Below are 22,247 nucleotides of genomic sequence, written 5' to 3' on the forward strand. Positions count from 1 at the left end.
AGCCAGGCTGCACCTTGTCTAGCCCATCTAGTTTCTTACTAATTTCGGATACAAATAATCAGATATAAAAAGCCAGCCTACATCACTTGCTATGCTTTACCAGGCTTTGCCCTGGAATACCAATAGTGATCAAGTCCATGCTACTGATTTCCCAGCACCTTCCCTCTCCTACACCTCCAGCCCTTGCACACTGAGCACATGTTTCTGGCCAAGCACTGTCCCAGAGGCTGGAGATGCCTCTGTGAGCAAGAAAGCCAAGTCTACTGCTTCCAAGTTGTCTTGGGCCTCTGAGAGAGCTCCCACGGCACACATAGCAACCCTACCCCTGAATCTTCCAGCTCTAGAGCCCTCTCTGGGAAATCCCTTGTCATTACCACCAACAAATTATCTTACTCTTCTCTTTTCCCCTGTAGTCCTTTTGTAGAACTTAGCATGTGATTTTATTTTGTACCATTGTCATTGGTCTAAATACCACATAAGAAGCTATTTATCCATATTATTATTATTCATAATAAACATCAAATGCACATTGATATCAGAAATGTATATCAGCAAAACAAGATGCATGAGAGAAACTTTCCAATGGAACAGGCTCCACCATTGCCCCTCAGTAGCACCTGTGCTGTGGGCCGATTGACTCTGCTTGGAGGACTGTGCCAGAGAAGACAGTCTGATTCACTGCTTGTCCAAAGCCAACCACAGGGGAAGCCATGCTCAAGGACATCTTCCTGCTGCCAGGGAAAGACAAGTGTCTCCTAGCAACCAGATTCCAGGGGCTTCCTGTCCTGGGAGCCAGCCAGCTGGGCTTGCTGCTTTTTATTGACCATGGTTTTGCATTTGGACCTTGCCAAACATTGCATTTATTCTAGATTCTGAAACTTTTAGGAATAAGATCTGATCTGAGGGCTGGCTGTCTTGATAAAAGCTAAAACATTATTTTATTCATAATGCCCTTCTAGGAATCATTCATGACTTTCATAACAAGAAATGCTTGGTCTTGCTCTGGAAAGGGTGAATTGAGTATATTTTTAAAAGATTTTATTTATATCAGAGCAGTTGTTTTGAAAGATGCATGAAAAGGGAAAAGCATGCATTCTTTCCATCAAATAATCAAAAAGTACTCAGACCTTTTTCAAAGATAGGCACTATCATTCAAAACCTGTTCTGGCAATAAACTTTAACTTGGCAAATTCACAGACGCAGAAAGAAAGACAAGTCAAATTTGAAGAAAATGGCTCAAGATCTTTAAAAGTTTTTGATGGCTTAAAATTATATCTACTACAATATGAGGGGAATATCTCTTCACTCTGTCTTCTTTGTAGAGATTTCAAATACCAGGTTTAATGTTTATAGCCCTACAGTTATATTTTGATGGGATTGAATTTAGCAGTTACTGTTAAAGTTCTAGTTTTCTCTTCTTCTTATCAATTATTCATCAAGATAACAACACATTCATTATTTTTAAAAATGTTCAGACCTCATACCAATGAGATTACAACTAACTCTAAACACACACCTTTAATTCCCAAAGCCTCAAAATGTGACTTAAAAATCGGATTGCTTTTCTCTCTCAAAAAAGGGCAACTTAGGGATAGACTAAATTAAGTATCCAAAGTCATACATGTGGGGAAGTGGCAAACCCGTCTTTCCCAGCAAGGTCACCAAAGCCTGGTGCTTCTCTAGGTTCCTGGCTTAGAATATGCTGCTTTTGGATTTGTGCAGTGAGCCTGAGCTCTGTTGATTGAGTTCTTTGGAAATAGCCTTCCTTTCCTCTCCCTTCTCCCACTTCTTTCTAGCAATCATGAGCCAAAGATTAATTCTACTTGTTTTGGTGATGGCTGGAATTTTAGCCCACCAAAGACAGAGTCCTTTCTTCTCAGGAAGAACCTCGAATTTACCAGATAGCTGACATTGGCTTTCATCTTTCTTTCCTCCCCCATTTATGGAATCTTTCTTTCTTTCTTTCTTTTTTCTTTCTTTCTTTCTTGCTTGCTTGCTTAAAGGATACTTAGCTATTAGCTATTCTTTAGAAAAACTCCTGGGCTTCTTAGTTTCCTTCTTGGGGGTTCAAGGTATAGAAATCCTGGTGTAGTTCAGGCAAAGCAGTCCTGTGTGACTCCTTGTTTACTCATTAAATAAACTTGTGTGTGCACCAGATCCTCTGGCTCTCCAAAGCATTCTTCCTTTCCTGAAATGGTCAGAACACCATCAACTGCCTTGGCAGAATGACTATCTTTAAAGTTCCTAAAGAACTTTTAGTTAAAATTAATAATGGTTCTGGCACTCATTTTGTCTGAGTCATGATTTCTGAGTTTTTAATTTCCATGTAAGTCTGTTTCCTAGATGTTTTGAAATTAGTTGAGGTAAATTCAGCATAATCATATTTTTCAAAGGGAGTAAAAAGTACCTCTTACTTTTCAGAGCTGAGATCAGGCAAGATATTCCAGTTAGCTCAAGCTTCATGATGATTCACATCTAACAAGCTAAGGGCCCAACCGTATCCATTTCCTCACAATTTACACAAAAATTTCACTTGGCTAACTAGGTTAGAGGCTCTAGGAAGCCAAACATACAGAGGAAATAGTAAAGATAGTGCTATCTGCATAGATTTTCTACTCCCATAGACATTGGCTGAATGCCTAGCTCTTTTACTCAGTGTATGACTTTGGGAAAGTTACTCTCAACTTCTCTGAGCCTCATAATCTTACCTGTAGAATAGGTAGTGAGATAACGATGTGGGTGGTCAGTGTAAGCATGGGGTGAAACAATGTATGTAAAGAATTTAGCATGGTACTCAAAACTACGGAGTATTTAACAATAGATTATAATATAGTGCTGCGCTATGTGTAGTGTATTGGTTTTTCTAAGTTATCTTTTATGAACGAAGCATTGTACACAATGGTTTGAAGTCTCAAAAGATTTGACTCTTTTAACTTGAGGGGAGGAGTAGTGGAAGGGGTGGCATTAATCAAGAAGTATTGTGCGTATAACCTGTCTAATGGAAATGTAATCTCTTGTACAGCTACATGATAATGATGATGATGATGATGATGATGATGATGATGACTTACAACCTAATTGTTAATTAAGAAGACCACGAAGAAACCCACAGAAAAAGTCAGACAGCATTGGGACACAACCCTTCTTGGAGTGCTGGCCATTTTCAGGAGAGTCAAGTCTAAATCCAAGGAGGCTGATAACACCTTAATTATTGCTTAGGGCCCACACCTGATCCCACCAGACAGCCAGTGAGATAGCATTGACTTGACATTCATCCACCCAGTGTCTACTAACTCACTTTGTGTCCGGGGCCTTTGTCAGGTGATGGGAGGCAGTCAGTGCTTCAGATTTGTTTGCAGAAATTTGGAAAGTCTATTTTAAGTATTTCATAGAAATTAACTCTTTATCCCTCAATCCTATTTTGTAGACAGATAAACTAGGCAAAGGGATCCAAGTTCACCTAAAAAATGAGAACTGAGTCAAAGTATTTTATTAAAATCTCTGTTAACCTGAGGCTGTCTGTTCTCTCCCACGTGGTCATCTGCGAGGCCTAGTTTCAGGCCTTTAGTTTGGTTCCTTGACTCCTCTGTTTGAAGTGGATTCCCTGGATGATAGGATGAGATCTCCCTCCTTTCTTTTCTGCACTGACCACTTCAAGAGGAACAGAAGTATGCTTATGGATACTAGATCTATCCTCATAGACCAAGCTGTGTCATTAGTTATCCTAGTTAAGTAAGCCAATCTCTCTCTTTTGAAGTAAGAGTTACAAATTCAGTGCATGCAAAACTCCAGTGCAGGTTCGCTTCATTATCTAATTAAACAGATTTTTACCTTGATAGCTATTGCAGCTTTCGAAATTTTGTTTAAATCATCCTAGACACAAGTTACTTATAAAATTAAAACTGTCACTTTACAACAAAATAATTAATATGCACCCCGTAATTCCTGTCCCTGGGTATAAATTCTCTTACTTAAAATTTGGATAGCGATAACCAGAACACTGCTCAGCCTGTTGCAATAAACAGCAAAGAACACAGCTACCAATAACAGCGAGACTGGAGAGAGGGTTTACTTAGAGCCCAGCATTTCCTCCCGAGTTCTTTCACTGCTAGAGAAATCATTTGAGAAAAAGAAAAAAGAAAAAGTGCCTTGTATTTATTTACACATGGAAAGCATGATAACAAGAGGAAAGAATGGCTACCAAAATAGTTCCAGTGTACCTCTATGTCTCTCTCTCCCTTCTCTCCCCCTCGAGGATGGATTCAAATGCTTCTTTATGTTCATTTCAAAATTAGATCAGTACAGGCACAGAGCAAAATTCTAGACCAGGTGCTCTGTTTTGTTCATGGTTAGAGACAAATGACGTACAATAAAAAAAAAACAAAACCCTGCTCCCTTGAAGTTAAAGTCAAAGAGCCCTCCTGAGCAATCCTACGTGCAGGCAAGCAGGAGAGCTATACACATGTGTGTGATAGAGGCAGTCCAGGGAGAGGTTTGTGCTTCCCGGTGGTTGTGTTAAACAATGACAGATTACTAAATCCTAACACAAGAAGCTGGAACATATCACACACATACACACTCACACACACTTGTGTAAAACATTGCCAAAGTCTTTTAAAGCCAAAAGTTTAGGCAAACACATGTTGGGGACGTGGCAACAGCCATTTAAAGATCACTCCATCTATGAGTCCATTCCTCATGCCTTTTATTTTTTTAAATCACTCTGGCACACTATTTAGGAAATAACAGAAAGAAATATGAAGCTAAAAGACAGAAAATTTCATTATAAAACAAAGCCACCCACCTTGCTTTCAGGGTCAGGAAGTACAATGGCCTTCTTTTGCTGCAAGAATGAAGTTAACACCTCTGTGTTAAGTGATGGTGTATCTATTTAAAAGAAAAGGAAACTTTTTTAAGAAAGAAAAGCTGCACTGTCTTAGTCCTCAAGTCTTAACCATAAAATAAAAAGATGTTTTAAATAAAAATAAAATAAAAGCAGCATATGGTGACAGAAAGCAGTCTCCAAGTCATAGCTCCCCTAGATTGTGAAACAAAATAAAACCAACAGGCAACAGCACAAAGTATAGATTAGCAGACAGAAAGAACCTTCAAATACCTTGTGCCCTCTTGGGTCTCTCCCCGTGCCTTCAGTGTGGGCTGGAGGAGCCAGTCCGCTCCACTCCACACCGGTGTCACCTCACCATCAGCCGCTTAAACGGCACAAAAGTACACTTAGGAATAAGAGCAAAGGGACTGACACGGGTATGCTGAGCCAGCCCCGCTGCCACCAGCACAGTCTTAAATGCCCACACAAGGAGAATAAAAAAAGAAAAGCACATTTTGCAATAGAATAAATTCTGTGTGTGTGTGTTTTTTTATTGAGACCGCGGAAAGTCACGTGACCCTGAAAGTAGCCCTTTAGGAAAGCAACTGCAATGGTAAAGAAAGGAGAGGGCTGCAGCCTCCGTCCGCCCGCAGCCCCGCAGCCCGTCCTGCCGCGGGTCCGCATTCTTCTGGGCGCATCTGTGGAGCTATTAAGTGGGATAATCCCTCTGGCCTTTGATACATTTCTGGACATGATTATTTCATTACTCGCAGTATATCAGTAGGATCATAATAAAAAGGACTTCTGACAACCTGCCAAGAGTTTTGTGGCCTTGTAAACACAAAAGTGCTCTAATAAAATTTTATTAAGTGTTAAAAAGTCATAAAAAGTGAAATAACATAAACTACAAAATTTACTGTCCTCAGCAAATGCTGAAAATATCGTCCACAGTAAAATTAAATTAGCATGTAATAGACAGAGAAGCAGTGTGGAGTGGATTTAAAAGAGGATCCAGGGAAAATGACACTGTAACCCAATCAGGGTCACGGGGATTGAATTCGGAATCCCCTCACCCCTGTCCCCTAAATGTGAATAAATGTGCTGATTACAGACAATAGCTCCGGGGTTACCGGAGTCTCACACATTGTCAATACTTTGGAAGAAATAATACAGGGCAGATGATTGTAAGGAGCGCGGGGAGACCCGGCGGAGTCCGTCCGGGGGGCGGCGGCGAGGGGCGCGGTGTCCACTAGGGCGCGCTGCGAGACCGAGAATCCCCAGCCCGGGCGCCCACGCCGGGCTTGCCGCGCCTCGCCTCGCCCCCCTCCAAATCATATTTACAGTGAGAGGGCTCCCCCACCCCCCTCCTGTGACATTTTCTCCAAATCAGAAGAAAATGTAGTGTAAGTCGAGCCTTGCCGCCGGCAGCCCTCGATCCCCGCTTTCAGATCGGGAGCCTAGGATCGGGATGCGCTGTCTCTGGCCCCAGCTAAACCTCGGGGAAGAGGGTGGATTCCCCCCCACACACCCTCCGCCCTAGGCTAGTGCCCGGAGATTAGCCGCTCCACCCAAAGAAGCCTTGGGCCCATCCAGGGGGACGTCCAGCCCGGCGCGAGGCTCCGGTGCGCTCCGATCGTCGCGGCTTTCCAGCCCCGCCGCGGGTCAAGTGCATGCCCGCACTGGACACCGCGCTTCCAGAGCGCGTTCTCCCTTGCCCAGCCCCCTCTCCGGAGTTCGGGGTGTCCCTGGCTAGACTGGGGACCCACTGCTGCCCGCGTGGGGCTCGAACCCGTGGGTCTGACTCTGAGCCGCGACCGAGAGGCGCAGGTGAGCAGGGAGACTCCCCCCCCCCCCTCTCAGGGACACCCCACTCCACCGCCGCCCTGGCCTGGCGCGGCCTCGGCTTGGGAGTCGCCCTCGGAGCCCGCGGTGCCTGGGAACGAAGCCCGCCTTCCTCTCCACGCCGGCTCGCGCTGGACCCTGGAACCGGCAGGAAATGGCTCGGACGCGATGCCCGCGCCTCTGCAGACCGCCCGGGCTTCGGGGGAGACAAGCAGCTCCCACCCAAGTCTTGTCTCCCCTCCCCCACGAAAGCCCCACTCAGGTTTGTAAACGTCTCCAAAAGGATTCGTCTTCAGGGAAGAAAGATGTTGGTTAGGGCGCCCGATCGATGGAAAAGTGGATGTATTTTTTTGTGTGTTTGTTTCATTTAAGGTAGAGTCAACATGCCATGTCTTGCCTTGCGGTTCCAAAATGGTGCTAACGCCACCTCTGAAGAGTTGATGGCTGTGGTGTGTTAATTGGAAGTTAGCGAAATGGGAAATAAATGGGCAGTGACGTGTTTCCTGGACCATTTCTCCTTAGGGGTGTCCAAGGTTTTAAAAGGCATCTAAGAATTAGCTGCATTTTTTTTTTTTTTGCCAGAAAGTAAATAGTTCTAATTAATTTACCAAAGCCTACAAGTAAGGTAAAATCACCACTCACTCTTCTGTAGTTTCCAACAGAAAGTTGCATAGGTTACTAATGAGAAAACACCTTTACTTACACTTTTCCACGTGACAAGAACATTTATTTTCAAGGTAGCAAGGTTAACGTTCAAGGGCAAATGGAGCCTCCGAAGTTGTCTTGATAAGCAACGTTCACTTAGTACTTTCAGCTTGAAACAAAGGAAATTTACGGTGGGAATTACATCTCCACGCTGTAGGTCTTTCTGTTATGCTGTATGAGGAGGTGCTTAATTTTTTAAATGACAGTGTTTCTTACTGTTTGCAAAGCAATACATTGAATTTGAAATAGGCAGGGACAGAAGGGTTTTTAAAAAAAGGTTAACAAGTCAACTTAAATGTGGTTTGACATTTGCTACCCAAGGCTTTGAAAGCTATTAGAAACAGAATTAAAAGGAACCTATATAAATAACAAAATTCCATTTTGACTCCACGTGCCTGCCCCTGGGAAGGCAGTGGTCAAACACTCATGTTTGCCTTTAAGCCATTCCCAAAAGACAGCAATTGTCGACCTGGTAACTCGATGTTGCCTTTGAAAATGTAGGGCAAGGATGTTTGTAGACTTACAGAAATAATTTTTTATCATCTAGGATTTTCTCAATAATTCAAACTAAAAGTTTTCCATGAAGAATTATATGATAACCCTATCTTTCTTGATCTATAAAGTTCAAAAGGAAACTTTATACTTAGATTATGTTATGTTCAGATTAATATTCATCCATCTTCCAAAAAAGTATTTTATTAATACTAAACATCACAACTACTATAGTTTTACCTCTCCATCTAGATATGATTACTCTAAATAGTCATTTCAAATTTTTAAATAAGATGAATTCAACCCCATTCAAGAAGTTAGTAAGAAGGGGATTTTTCAAAACTGTAAATGTAGTATATATATATATATATGTAGTCTCTATGTATATGAGAGTAAATGTTTTGTCAAGGAACTTGGAAATTGTATATATTTTAAATGGACATAAGAATATGTAAAGTAGTTATCTTACACCAATCTTCCTCCTTCCCCAAACTGAAAAACAAAATCAGACCATTTTCTCTTATAGAAATGCTATAATCAAGTAAAAAATTTCATTAGAAATCACAAATAGATACTTTTAATGCATTATGAAGAAAATACAAGGATTTTCTTGACTTTTTATATTTGAGGGACTTGAAAAGGAGTTTGTAAACACATTTTATTGCTGAAATCTGATCATTAAATGTATAAGCAATTGTATTCTAAAACGTAGAAGTATTTTATCTGTGTTTTCAACTTTGAAAATTAGTTTAAGTTACTTGCAAAAAAAAAAGAAGAAAATTAGTTTAAGTGCCTTCCCTTTAAATATTCCAAATAGTTATATCAACTATATGATTTTTAAAAATCACTGGATTCTACTTGATTTTACTTTCTGCATAGAAAAGTGCTAAGTATTTTATATTCATCCATTTTTATATATATACATGGAATAAATTGGAGCTGTTGGAGTAAAAAAACAGTTCAACTTCATTTCTGTCTCTCTAACACTTGGCATCGATCCTGGTCTTACACAAATTGCTTTTCAAATCAATTTAGACATGATAATATGTAGGGAAATTTTAAAGCAGTGCAAGTTAATAGGAAGAATATTTATTAAGTTATAAAACAGCTAATAGCTGACTTTAAGCCAGCTTAAAGTCATTCTTTGGATGATGATTTTAAAGGTAGTTTTGTACTCTAGAAGGATTTCCTCATGTTCTGTATTCATGAATACCTAAATTATTCTACACATAACTTCAAAAGTTAATAACCAAATACCAATTTATTTATTTTATGGTGACTAAGGCAAATATGAGAAGCAGACTGGCTTTGTGAAAGCAAGCACATATTTAACATTGTATTTTAAAATATAAACTTAACTTCAGTTTCTGACAGCAATCTTGTGGCCAGCTCATCACTTTTCCAGATCAGTTTTAAACAAGCAAATAAAAACTACCTTTGCCACATTGGAAGTCCCTATTTAACTTTCCTTAACTGCAAAATCACTTTAAAACAATGTTTTATGGCAAAGGCCATTTCATTTGTTGGTCCTATTGATTACATATGAATAATATAAAATTCTTGTCTAAAGACCAGTAAAAGTGAGGAAATTCCAAGTCAAGGTAGCTAATTCCATTCATAATTCATCCTAAGTGCCTGCCTTAGGAAACTTGCAAACAGTTTATAGTTACACATCCAAAATAAGTTGACTTGCTTTGTAAGCCGGGAAACAGCTTACTTTGACTTTGTTCAGAGAGGCTCAATTTGATAAAACTACGGAACACAGGTTAAGTCTTTCTATTTCCCAGGAATTTTCCAACCTGAACCTTTTTAAGATTTTCACTTTTTTGAAAATGTAAACCCAGAAGGACGACTCCTCCTCCTCCTCCTCCTCCTCCTCCTCCTCCTCCTCCCCCTCTTCCCCCTCCCCCTCCTCCCCCTCCCCCTCCTCCTCCTCCTCCTCCTCCCCCTCTTCCCCCTCCCCCTCCTCCCCCTCCCCCTCCTCCTCCTCCCCCTCCTCCCCCTCCTCCCCCTCCCCCTCCTCCCCCTCCTCCTCCTCCCCCTCCCCCTCCTCCCCCTCCTCCTCCTCCTCCTCCTCCCCCTCCTCCCCTCCTCCCCCTCCCCCTCCTCCCCCTCCCCCTCCTCCCCCTCCTCCTCCTCCTCCTCCCCCTCCTCCCCCTCCTCCTCCTCCCCCTCCTCCCCCTCCTCCCCCTCCTCCTCCTCCCCCTCCTCCCCCTCCTCCCCCTCCTCCCCCTCCTCCTCCTCCTCCTCCTCCCCCTCCTCCCCTCCCCCTCCTCCCCTTCCCCCTCCTCCCCCTCCTCCCCCTCCTCCTCCTCCCCTCCTCCCCCTCCTCCTCCCCCTCCTCCTCCTCCCCCTCCCCTCCCCTCCCCCTCCCCTCCCCCTCCCCCTCCTTTTCCTTCATCTTCTGTGAGATTGCTTTTCCCTCATCTATTTTCTTCCTGCTTATACATTTGTCCAGTAATTCTTCAAAGTGCTGAGGTAACAGAGGCCCTGCAATGAGAAAACAGCATATGCCATTTCCCTACTGTCTTCACCATCTCCACTCCCAGCTTTTTCTTTATTCTGAGTGAATTAGCCAGCAATTTAATACTGACATATGGTTCAAACTATTACATCCTCAGCCCTAAGGGAGATGACAAGAGGTCCATTTAGACTTTGCATTCTAAATTGGGAAAAATGACTTGGGAATCCCATGCCTTGATGGTAGGGGTCTTCTGGGCTATCTTTCAGACCTTTAGCAATCCATCTGCTCCTTTGGTAATACTGTACTGTAGGCTAATACCTTCCCTTAGTTTTGATGTTCAGGAAGTTTTGAACATTTTCATGGATTTTCTTATGCATCATGAAGAAATGTAATTTTTAAACCAGACTGAGTTTTTAAAAGGGTGAAAAATGGCCTAGAGAAAGTCTTTACCCAGTAACTTCCAGCCTCTGTGAAATGTGGATTTCCAGTGGAAAAGGATGTCATCTACTTGAAGCAGGGCTTGTCAAGGTCGGTTAATATCCACCAAACATGCTTGGTTAAACTGGAGCAAACATGGCGTTGAATCACTAGCTCCCTGTTTTCCTGAAGGTAGGTCATTTTGTGTCCTTACAATTTAATGTTTATAGGGATTTCCTGTCTTTGAAGTGCAGTAGTTTGTCACCCGTTTGGCTAACCTCCTTAAAAGTTGAGGCTCTCAGTGACTCCATGGTCCTTGGCTCAAGTTCCCAGCTTGCTGACTGCAGGATAACCTGCAGCTGTGGGTGGGTAAGACCTCCTTGGCAAGTCAGTGCATGCGCATCCTGTTCTAGCCTTCATTCCTCTAGGTCAAGGAGCCTGGAAGAAAAGCCTGGAGCCACACACTTACCTGGATAAAGCCATAAAGAGGTAAGCTTTCAAAATGAGGGGCCAATATATCAAAATTCATAGCTTTCCAGAACCGGAGTAACTAGTGCTCAAGCACTGGTGAGCATGCCGGAGCAACACACAGTAACTAGTGCCAAATGTGCCATAGTGGGTGAAAGCCTTTAGTAAGCCAATTCATGTATTTTAAAATAAATACCACTTCATCATCTTTTATGGTATAGATATTATCGTCAAATGTTTCTAGTGAAATTTTTGAATTAGTGTGCCTATTTATTTATTTAATAATTTATACAAAATAACACAATCGGTGAGTACAAAATTATTTGTAAACTATAGCACAACAAGCCAGGCACTGAAGGCTCACCCCTGTAATACTGGCTACTCAGGTGGCTGAAATCTAAAGATGGTGGTTCAAAGCAGTACCAGGCAAGAGAGCCATAGGCTCTTATTTTCAATTAACCATTAAAAGCTGAAAGCTGTAGCTCAAGTTGAAGAGCATCAGCCTCGAGTGAAAAAAAGCCAATCAGGAACACAAGGTCCTGAGTTCAAGTCCCAGTGCTTTACACCCTACAGATATAAGCTGATTGAAGTATTTAAGTAACTCATTGCCTTTACTACATCTACCAACTAATCTTTTGTGTTCCCACTGCAAAGTCTCAACTTGTCCTCCTTCAAAGTACAAGAAAGGCATTTTTGCATTGTAAAGTTAATAGTATTTTCTAATTATTAAGTAAATACTTAGCAGTTTATGGATTTTAGGAGCTCCCTTTTCAAAGAATTGGATGCATGTATACATACAAAATTATTATTATTATTATTATTTTGGCTTGGGATGTAAGCTCAGAGATAAGTGCTTACCTAACACACTCTGAACTCTGGGTCTGGTTTCCAGAAGAGGAGGTGGGGGAGATACTTGAATAAGTGAGTGTAAACAGATAAAACTAGATACCAACCTGGTTCTGGCTTAAGATAAAAAACAAATGAAATAGAAACTAGATAGAAATTGAATGTTTCTCAAAAAGGAGTGTGTGCCTAAGTTCTTGTTGTGATCCTTTTATAATGAATTAGAATACAATATTGATGCTTATGCATTTTCTTTTTGTGGATATTAATCACTTTGACCCATTTAATTTCTCTGGAAGAAAGTATAGCCTTGGTAACAGAATTCACCCTACTGGAGCTATTGGTACCCACAAGGTTGCTTTCTAGCCAGTGCATGTGAACTACCTGAAGAAAACATGCTCGGGAAACACCTTCCTAAAGTATCCATCCCAAGATCACACCTCTGTGTGTCTCTCTAGGCAAACAACACCCAGCCAACAGAGCAGATTATAGAATTATGCTTGGAGAAGGGGAGGAAGAAACTATATGCCAAGTGTAAACATGGCAATGGGTTCTTTAGCTACCAAATGAAAATCCTTCCTTTAGGGACCTTCTCCCTCACTTTTCATCTGGGAAAAATGCTCCAAGAATTTCTTGATTAAATTACAGATGATAGGACAAGACAGGTAGGAGCGAGGCACCACTGAACAGCTGAAGCGCTCCAGACTTGGTGCACTTAAAGCCACTTTGAAGTCACTCAGCTGCTCTTTGCTTTTTAATTGTCTTCAGTGAAACTCCAAAACCCCATAACATTTACCTTAAAAGCATCAGGAGTATTTTAATTGGGTAATAACCATCCATATTTTCCTTCTGATAAATGCAAAGGAATTAAGAATGAAATTTTATGATGATTATAAACTGTATTGCTGACCCAAGGGACAAGAACAATTATGACAAATATGTCCTATGCATTTGGCATAAATGTGGGTTTAGACTTTTAAACCATTCATCTTAAAATCTCTAGCATCTTATTAAAGCTTAGAAAATAATATTCACATAATGATAACAGGATAACATATCTTCCTGATTGATATTATATCATCAATATTGCAGCAGACTGCATGCCAGATTCAGAAAATGACTCACTCTCTTCCTGTTTGGCTTATGATAAGAAATAAACATAACATTAAAAAAAGATGAACTCTGGTACATGATTTTGTGCTTTTTTTGAGGATTTTTTTCTTCTTTTCTCTTTCAATTAAAATTATTAACCATGAGAAGAAAATGCGACTATTAAAAAGCACTAGAAACCTGGTGAATTGTATTTTTACTACTAAATCCAGGATATATGATCTAAACCAAAATTTAATAACTAGCAGCTATATAAGGACAGGTTTGACTTACATAATTATGAGTCATCATTTAAGGGTAACCCATGAAGCTTAGCCTATTTCGGTCCAGGCCGTGAATGGAATTTGTCTTTGAGAGCAATGTCACTTTTAGCTTTGAGCTAATACTACTTAGTAGCCATCATAATCAATTGACTGCATAATGTAACTTTTTAATACATTGAAGATGACCAGGAAAAGTGACAAAGACACTGTGGACAAGCTAAGGTGAGGAGTTGCCTGTGTCTATGTTGTTCTAAGGCACCGCTGTACAAAGCTCTATCAATTGCTACCAAAAACACTTGCAAAATTAAGCCTTTTGGAATATATATCTGACTTTGAATAGTTTGTGCTATTTATTAAATTGTCCTTTTTCTCACAGGACCTTCCTCTGTTATGGCTAAGTAGACTACAGACAGATCTAACCTTGGGTCTGGGTTTGGTTTCAGCCCCACTTTTTGACCTCTAACAAATTACTTATCTGGTCTGAGTGTTGCTTTCCTCATTTGGAAAATGAAGGCAGTAATTAATGCCTCTTTGAAGTATGGATGTTGGTATTAAGTGATATAATGTTTTCTAGAACATGGCTTGTGGCCGGTAACTATCTGACTTAGCAGTTACAAAGGATAAAAAAGACTGAGTCATTGAACTCACAAGATGTTCATTTTCTGAAATTGTAGACCTAAAGTTGGCCAAGGAAAAGAAAGAGCAGCTGAAAGCATAGGCACAATACTACAACTTGTTTGTTCTCAGAAAACATAGGCATGGACTCAAACTTGAGATTTGTGTGAGCTAGTGACCCCCGACCCCAACCCCCCCCCACCTCCCTGCCTTTACCTGAAGGAAAATATTTTCTTATAGCCCAAAAGAATTTAATTCTTTTCACTCCAAAGTGATAACCTTTACCAGACAAATCTGGTTAAAAACTGACCCAAAGCCCCAGAAGTGCTTAATTTCCGTAAGACAAGGGGAAAAGATTTGCTGATTCATTTTGGGGCCTATGGGAAATGTACAAATGGCAAAGCATATGGAGTATTTTTTCCCCCTCATTTGTATTGTTTTTAAATTCTTCTGGGAAGTGAGTTTTATATTCCAAAATTCATCCTATAATTGGTTTCTATACCTAAGTTATAAACTCTTGAATGTAAGGCCCTAGAAAATAAGTGGTGCTGACACTCCTGTAAGAGAAGCTATGTGATTGGCATCCCCCTTGCACTGACTGATACACAAAGTAAACTAGGGATAATTACTACATGATTTAGATGGAGGGGACCCACTAGAATGTTTATGCACATGTACACCACTATCACCAACAAGCTTCTGAATCAGCAGTGTGGAACCCATTTATTACCACTTCTCTAAACAAAGAAAACATATCAAATTTTCACTTAAATGATAGTTTTCTGTGATAGAGAGAAAGTTTGAAACTGCAGATTAACACTCTTTTAGGTAAATCCATTGAGTGTTCCTTGTTAGCCAATGAAAAGACACTGGGACAATTCATAAATCAAGTGATCATTCATGAATCTGTTTATATTTCCAATATAAGAAGAGGGGGTGGCAGGGGAGAGGAATAAGATTGCATCTAGAAAGAGAGCTGATCTTAGCATATTTCACTGCATTTTTCTGAATCAACACTGACCATCATTGAGATTTCTGTCTATTATGCAGTTGGCAAAATTTCACTGAAGTTTCTTTTTAATTAGGTGCTAATGGAGTGGTGTGTGTGTGTGTGTGTGTGTGTGTGTGTGTGTGTGTGTACAAGTGTGGCAATTGTCTAGGAGAATATTTAAAATGTCTGTTTTTGTTTCTTTTATTTATTATTTTTGTTGTTGTATAAAATGTCCAATCATGGGGCTGGGAATGTGGCTTAGCAGTAGAGTGCTTGCCTAGCATGCATGAAGCACTGAGTTATATTCCTCTGCACCACATAAACAGAAAAGGCTGGAAGTGGTGCTGTGGTGCTGTGGTGCATGAGGCAGAGTGGTAGCCTTGAGCAAAAAAGATACCACAGGGACAGTGCTCAGGTCCTGAGTCCCAATCCCCAGGACTGGCAAAAGAAAAGATGTCCAATCGTCTCTAAAAGCTTTCTGATTTATTTTAAAAGGGAGGGAAGACTTGGGGCTCACTTGACTAAATTATAATGAGATAATAAATTACAGTTATTTCCCTAGCTTTCCTCACAGATCCACCTATGCATAGGTAATCTCACTTATAAGACTTGAGTCTCTAAAGAGTATTTCTGAGAGTTCAGGATCCCAGGGTCTACTCAATGATTTGGACCTAAATTAATTGGCACATATGTAAAGAACATTGTATCTATCCCATTTCTAGGTGGGTGGGATGTGCTGTTCTTGTTAGCAAGGAGAAGATGTTCTGCTTGAGGGGTTATTCAGAAAGCTTGACCATCAAGAACTGAAGTGTGTGCTGTGTACGTTAGGACTTAAGGAGATCAAAGGAAGTAAGCCTCCCCAAGGACACAGAGCTACAAAATGGCTCTCTGGAGGAGGCAACTGTGACTACCCCTGTCTTTGTGAAGGGTAAGTAGCTTTGTCTGGATGGAATGTGTGTGTGTGTGTGTGTGTGTGTGTGTGTGTGTGTGTATGTATGTATGTATGTATGTATATATCCAGTTACTATTAAGGCAGGTGTGCAGTGGAAGATATCCAGGCCAGAATGGGCTCAGTGTGTTCCTCAGATTCCAAGGATCCCAATTGACTGTCCCATTTGCATCCTGCATGCGCTTCCTATTTTTGTTTGTTCAAAGTTGGCCAGTTAGCCAGGCACCAGTAGTTCATGCCTGTAATTCTAGCTACTCAGGAGGCTGAGATCTGAGGATCTTGGTTCAAAGCCAGCCCAGGCAGTAAAGCTCATGAGGCTCTTACCTCCAATTAACCACCAGAAAACTGGAAGTGGTGCTGTGGTTCAAGTGGTAGAGCACTAGCCTTTAGCTGAAGAGCTCAGGGCCAGTGCCCAGGCCCAGAGTTCAAGCCCCACAACTGACAAAAAAAAAAAGCATTGGCCAGTTTTCATAAGGATAGGCTGGACAATCTGTGCACACTGAGTTCTACTTCTCCATTTTAGCCTTACATGTTGCTTCTCTCAAATCTTTTAAAATATGATTTTGATCATACCATCTTCTAAAAAAAAACCAAAACAAACAAAAATAAACAAATAACCTTGGAGGCTTAGTCTTCCAAGGATTGCTGCCAAAGTTCAAGACCTGGTCTCCTCTTCTAGATACTTCTCCTTTCTTTTTATTTTTTATTTTTTGTTATTGTCAAAGTGATGTACAAAGAGGTTACAGTTTCATACGTTAGGCATTGGATACATTTCTTGTACTGTTTGTTACCTCCTCCCTCATGGCCCCCTCCCCCCTCTATTTTTTTAATTTAATTTTATTGTCAAGGTGATGTACAGTGGGGTTACAATTACGTTAGTAAGGTAATAAGTACATTTCTTATCATACTTGTTACCCCCCTCGCTCCTTTCTTTTCCCTTACCTTGTTTCTTCTCACAGAGCACAGGACTTGGTTTACAAATCACCTCTGCAGGGGACCAAGTGATGGTTCACAGATTCTGGCCCACACAGACCCCTGCAGTAGCATTTTGCTTCATAGTGTATACATTGCCCTTTTCATGTTCAAACTAGTTATCTTGGAGACACTTGGATTTTGCTAACAAATTAAGCATTTAGTTTTATCCTACTTTGTAGAGCATTTTCCATTTCACACCAAAATGGAGCAAATAGTGCACATAAGCCTCTCTTCTTATGAACATCCCCCTCCAGAGTGGAACATTGATTATAGTTGATGGACAAACATTATCACATCATTTTCAACCAGGGTTCATGCTCAATGTTGACATTCTATGGTTTTCTGCATTTACCATGATGGTATCATACAGAGTAGTTTCATTGCCATCTTAAAAATCCACTGTGATCTGTTTACTCCTCTTCTTCCCTGGCTCCTGGGCACCCCCAATCTTTCGCTGTCTCCATGGTTCTGTTTTTCTAGGGTCTTGGAGTTGGACCTAGTATGTAGCTTCTTTCACGAACTTAGTAATATGCACATAAATTTCCTCTGTGTTGTTCCATGGCTTGAAAGCTCATTTCTTTTCTGTCATTATGGTCTGTTATTTGGATATACCACAGTTTATCCATCTACCATTTTTTCCAAGTTTTGGTAAATATGAACAAGGAACTATAAACATTTTGTGCAGATTTATCTTATGGGTCATTTTTACTTCAGTTACTTAATATCTATCTTTTCCATGAGACTATAAACTTCTTGCTGTGAGAAATTATATTTGACTTGATTATAAATGACAAATAGAGAGCCTGGCCTTAATTCTCTCATTCATTCACTCATTTATTTTTCTCTAATTTAGAAATTCATATTAAATACTTCTAGCTGTACTCTAATGCAATAAAGCAAACCAAATCAAAATTCTCTGTCTTCACACTCTGGTTATGGAGATAATCACTAAAATGAGCTAAAGATAAAATATGTATACATTTAGAGTAGAGCAGTAAAGGCCTAAGAGAAACATGAAACAAGGAAAGAAACAGAAGTGACTAGGGTAGGGACAACTTTCAGTGCAGTGGCCATGGGAGGCCTTGCTGACATAGTGACATTTGGACAGACAGAAGAAATGATGAGCTAGCCATGAAGACAGCTGAGAAGAGTAGTCAGGCTGAGGAATCAGCAAGAGCAAAGGCCCCAGTGACACTAAGGAGGTCAATTGGGCTGAGACACAAAGAGCAAGAGATCAGAAAGCAGGAGTCAGGTTAAGAAGGAGGCCACTGAAGTAAAGGGTAGAAGAAGGGCTGTTTCTTATTGTTTAGCATGTTCAATTTGACTGGAAGACATATATAAGCTAAGCTGTGCTCTTTTCTGCTTCAAAGACAATTTCAGTGAATTCATCCGGAAATGAAATTCAGCCATCATAAGCTTGTAGTCAGAAGATACCTACACAATCAAGCATCATTCTGATGTGAGATCTGACGCAAAATGTAGAAGTCTTCATGTCACAGCGGGAGCACAGGAACGGGCAAGTTGTCTTTGTAGGAGACACATTCTTGCAGGTAAATGAACATGAATGAACTTCAGTTGCCAAGCATTTGGTTTTGAATCCAACTTCACAGAGGAAGGTAGAGGATGAATGATGATCTAATAGCAAGAGCATAGAAAACAGTTATGGTTTTATGTTGTTCTCATACATTGTTCTTTGGCTACCACAATCATTAAGTAGTTTGACATCATTTTTTGTCTTTATAAGGATGTAAAATATACTTATCATCTGTTTTCCACTTTTAGTATAGTACTTGGTGCCTTATTCTTTCTATAACATCAACATTTCATTTGGTGATTTTTGTCCAAATATAAGCTAATGTGTTCTGAGTGTATTGAGATAGGTTAACCTAACCTATGGCAGATTAAATCTATTAAATGCATTTTTTTAAATAGTAGTAGAGATTGAACACAGTACTTGTTTGTCCTAGACAAGTGCTCTACCACTGAGATATATCCAAAACCCTTTTTGACTTGCAGTTTCCAACTTATATATGTTTATTGGGATAGAACCTTATTGTATGTCAAAGAACATCTCCACGAGTATAGTTCACAATTAAAGTAATAATTTCATCAGATGATATTTAGCACCATATATAATTACTCAGTGAGTATTCGACATGCCAGAAAAAGGATTCTGTGGAGGAATTCTTTCCTTACAATACCTCTGTGTTACTAGACTCCAGAGGTCATGACATGTGGGTTTCACGGGTCCCTGCTGGGTAGGACATCTGGCCCAGGATAAGGTGCAGAGTGTCACTCAACACGAGATGGCTCCCCAAGCCACTCGCTCTCCATCAGCACAACCACAAACATCAGCCTCTCTTCTATCAACACTTGGCTTCCTGCCAGCCACTGAGCCTATGAATGGAACCTCCCAAGGCCAAGGTACACAAGAAATAAGGGCTGTACGAACACCATAACCATCAAAACCATCAAACTGATTGTGAGAACAACTTTCCAGTCTGGGGCTTGGTTTGAGCTCTGTCACACCAAAGAAAAAATATTTCATTTTGTTTGCCCAAATCTTCATTATGTTTTACTCCATATTGAAAATTCTCTGACTGGTCCAAAGACTATAAATGCACGAGGCAAATAAATGCTACTATACAGAAAGCTATTATACCCATGAGCTCAATAACATAGGAGAAATGTGAAAAGACATAAGATCTTAGAAGCCACAATTGGAGACAGATGGTGTTTCTGCTCTGATCTGTGGCTCAAAGAAAGTTTCAGAGGCATTCGCTATATCTCAAGACAGTGATGGTATGGGATTGAGAATTGGGGCTTTCTACTAATCTCTCTCTTTTGTCATAGTGAAGATAGTTGAGCCTCAGTTTGGTCTGAAATCCTAGGACACTTAGAACTACATGATCAAAGTCCACTGTAGGCATTTGGATGAGTGCCAGCAAAGTTCAGGTTTACCTCAAATGGGTCCTCCAAGTGACTGTCAGCCACAGGCAAGGGCGTGCTGAGTTTGATCTTGAACTGTGCACATTTGGGGAGTCCACGGTCCTTTTGGTTGATAAGCTCTGCTTGGCAGAGCTCTGCTTTAATTAACATGGCCCTCGGGTCGGTTCCATTTCCCATGTTTCAGCACCTCACTGGGTGTAACCTTATCTTTCCATTTCCCATGCATGATGGATCTGAAACAGTGCAGGTGACGTTTGTCTTTGACCTGACAGCTGGATTACTTCCCAGTTTCACAACCACAGAAGGAAAGTTCAAAAATCTCATCTCTTCTTATCATTGAACATTTCAGGAACCAGCCATGGTGGGTGACAAGCTAATACGATTAGTCACAGTTTCAAAAAATGATGATTACTTAAAAGTTTATTCCTCCACTAAGCGTACATGATAGAGGCAATGGAAATGAATGGCATGTGGTACTTGGGAATGACAGCAGGATGTCTTTCAGAAACTAGAAAATAGGATAAGTGATTGATCTCTAAACAGCAAGTTGTTTAAGTAAAAGCCTAATTGAAGGAGACAAAATGTTTCCTTACCCTTTGGGAAAAATGACTTCAGAATAAGAAGAGGGATAACCCAAGGTCATGATGAATTTGGCATCCTACAGTGCCACCCAGGCTAGCTTGGGGTAATCTTTGATAGCCTCAATGACAATTTAACTTTATTTACATTTGCATTTCTCAAGCATTTTTTTCTATTTATTGTCAAAGTGATGTACAGAGAGGTTATAGTTTCATATGTGAGGCCTTGGGTACATTTATTGTACTGTTTGTTACCTCCTTCCTCATCCAAGCATTTTTAAACCATGGATTTTCATCATCATCCCCAGCTTTTGCTAAAGCCATATTCATTAGTATATTAAGATATGGATTTGTAAAACATAACTACTCTAGCATAGCTCAAGCTAAAGAAAGTATGTGACCTTGAGCGAGCTGCGCTGGAACACAAAACAGGTAAACAGAAAGGCAGTGTTCTGCAATTTGTTTAGAATTCTCTGAGAAAGCAGTTACCTCTATTACCAGAACAGAGTGGAGTGGTGTGTATGCATGTGTTTGGGAGAGGGAAAATAACTTACAATGTCATGGTTTTAACATAAATTACATAGAATATCCTCCAATACCATCCACTCTTCTCTTTTCAGATTACTGAGACGAAAGCTTGTCAAATAACATGATACCAGAAAGTGTTGCTGTATGTTAGGGTCTCAATATGAATCTCATATGTTGAGGGTGTGATCATCAATCTAATGTTCAGACATGAGCCACTTTGTTCTACCCACTTTCCCTACTACATGCTCCTACCATGGTATATGGCCTAAACATGTGCAGGTTCAGAAGTACAGACCATATGACCATGGAATAAAGCTGTGAGTCAAAATAAATCCTTCTCCCTTATTGGTCTCTTTGAGATATTCTGTCACAGAGATGAAAAATGATAAAGTATCATGGCTGGGAGAAAAGGCATATTGCAACCTATAAGAAGGTATCATCCACTAACATTGACTAACTGTACTACATTTTCACTTTACCATTGGTTTTTTGTGAGTTAACTAGACCTTTTCTGAATATCTTGAAAAATATAGGACCCAAATAGTTTTCTGTTTACTAGATATGTAATCTTAGGCTGGGCCTGCTTTCTTCATTTGCATATTGGTGATCTTAAAATACTATGGGATTACTATAAGTATTAAACATGATAATGCATGTTGAGTGCTTGTCACATCATAAGTATTGTGCAAATCTGTTTAATATTCAGTGTTCTCTTATGATTCCTTGCCTCAAAAATCAACATACATCAACACATACTATAATGTGTTAGAGCTTTAAAAACCTGTTCCTCAACAAATCATTGTTAATAAAATTTCCAATGCTGAGTTTTATTCACCATTGACTTAATGAAACAAAGCAGGTGTTCATCTTGCAAAACTCAATCAATGTAGTCCTTGATTTAGCAATTTTACTCCTGGTTTGGGGTTTGCTGTCAATATCATTATGCTAACAATGAAAGTCAGAATGTATTTTTCTTCCTGGAAAATGATCCAAACATTGGTAGATATTTGGTTGTTTAGGTTGTGAAACTTTACAAAATCAAGTATTTGTGGGTACTATTAAGTTGGGAATATAAAAAAAAATCAGCTCTCTGGCCTTATTGCTACTGAGAACCATGCATTTGAACATGTTAACTATTTTAAAGCATTTAATCTACATTTGAAACAGTTACATTTCCTTTATAATCACTGATTATGCTTTACACTAAGTAGAGTTGGAAAGTAAAATAAATCA

At 40.2% G+C, this 22,247-nt stretch overlaps 1 protein-coding gene and 1 long non-coding RNA gene across 2 annotated transcripts; one reads left to right on the plus strand and one right to left on the minus strand.

Annotated features, from left to right (window-relative positions):
• Nucleotides 1–4,804: 4,804 nt before the first annotated feature.
• Nucleotides 4,805–5,290, minus strand: LOC125350525. Its single transcript, XR_007210760.1, has 2 exons — nucleotides 5,117–5,290; nucleotides 4,805–4,887 (listed from the first exon to the last, which is right to left on the minus strand). It is a non-coding gene; the product is annotated as an uncharacterized LOC125350525 (long non-coding RNA).
• Nucleotides 5,291–5,435: 145 nt separating this feature from the next.
• On the plus strand, nucleotides 5,436–21,798 carry LOC125350859. Its single transcript, XM_048345746.1, has 6 exons — nucleotides 5,436–5,597; nucleotides 6,371–6,929; nucleotides 11,174–11,234; nucleotides 15,758–15,963; nucleotides 16,944–20,269; nucleotides 21,294–21,798. The coding sequence occupies exons 1-4, from the start codon at nucleotides 5,436–5,438 to the stop codon at nucleotides 15,840–15,842; spliced, it is 867 nt and encodes a 288-aa protein (XP_048201703.1). The 3' UTR covers nucleotides 15,843–15,963; nucleotides 16,944–20,269; nucleotides 21,294–21,798.
• The last annotated feature ends 449 nt before the right edge of the window (nucleotides 21,799–22,247 follow it).

This window comes from Perognathus longimembris, chromosome 4 (genome assembly GCF_023159225.1).
Source record: "Perognathus longimembris pacificus isolate PPM17 chromosome 4, ASM2315922v1, whole genome shotgun sequence".
Taxonomy (NCBI): domain Eukaryota; kingdom Metazoa; phylum Chordata; class Mammalia; order Rodentia; family Heteromyidae; genus Perognathus; species Perognathus longimembris.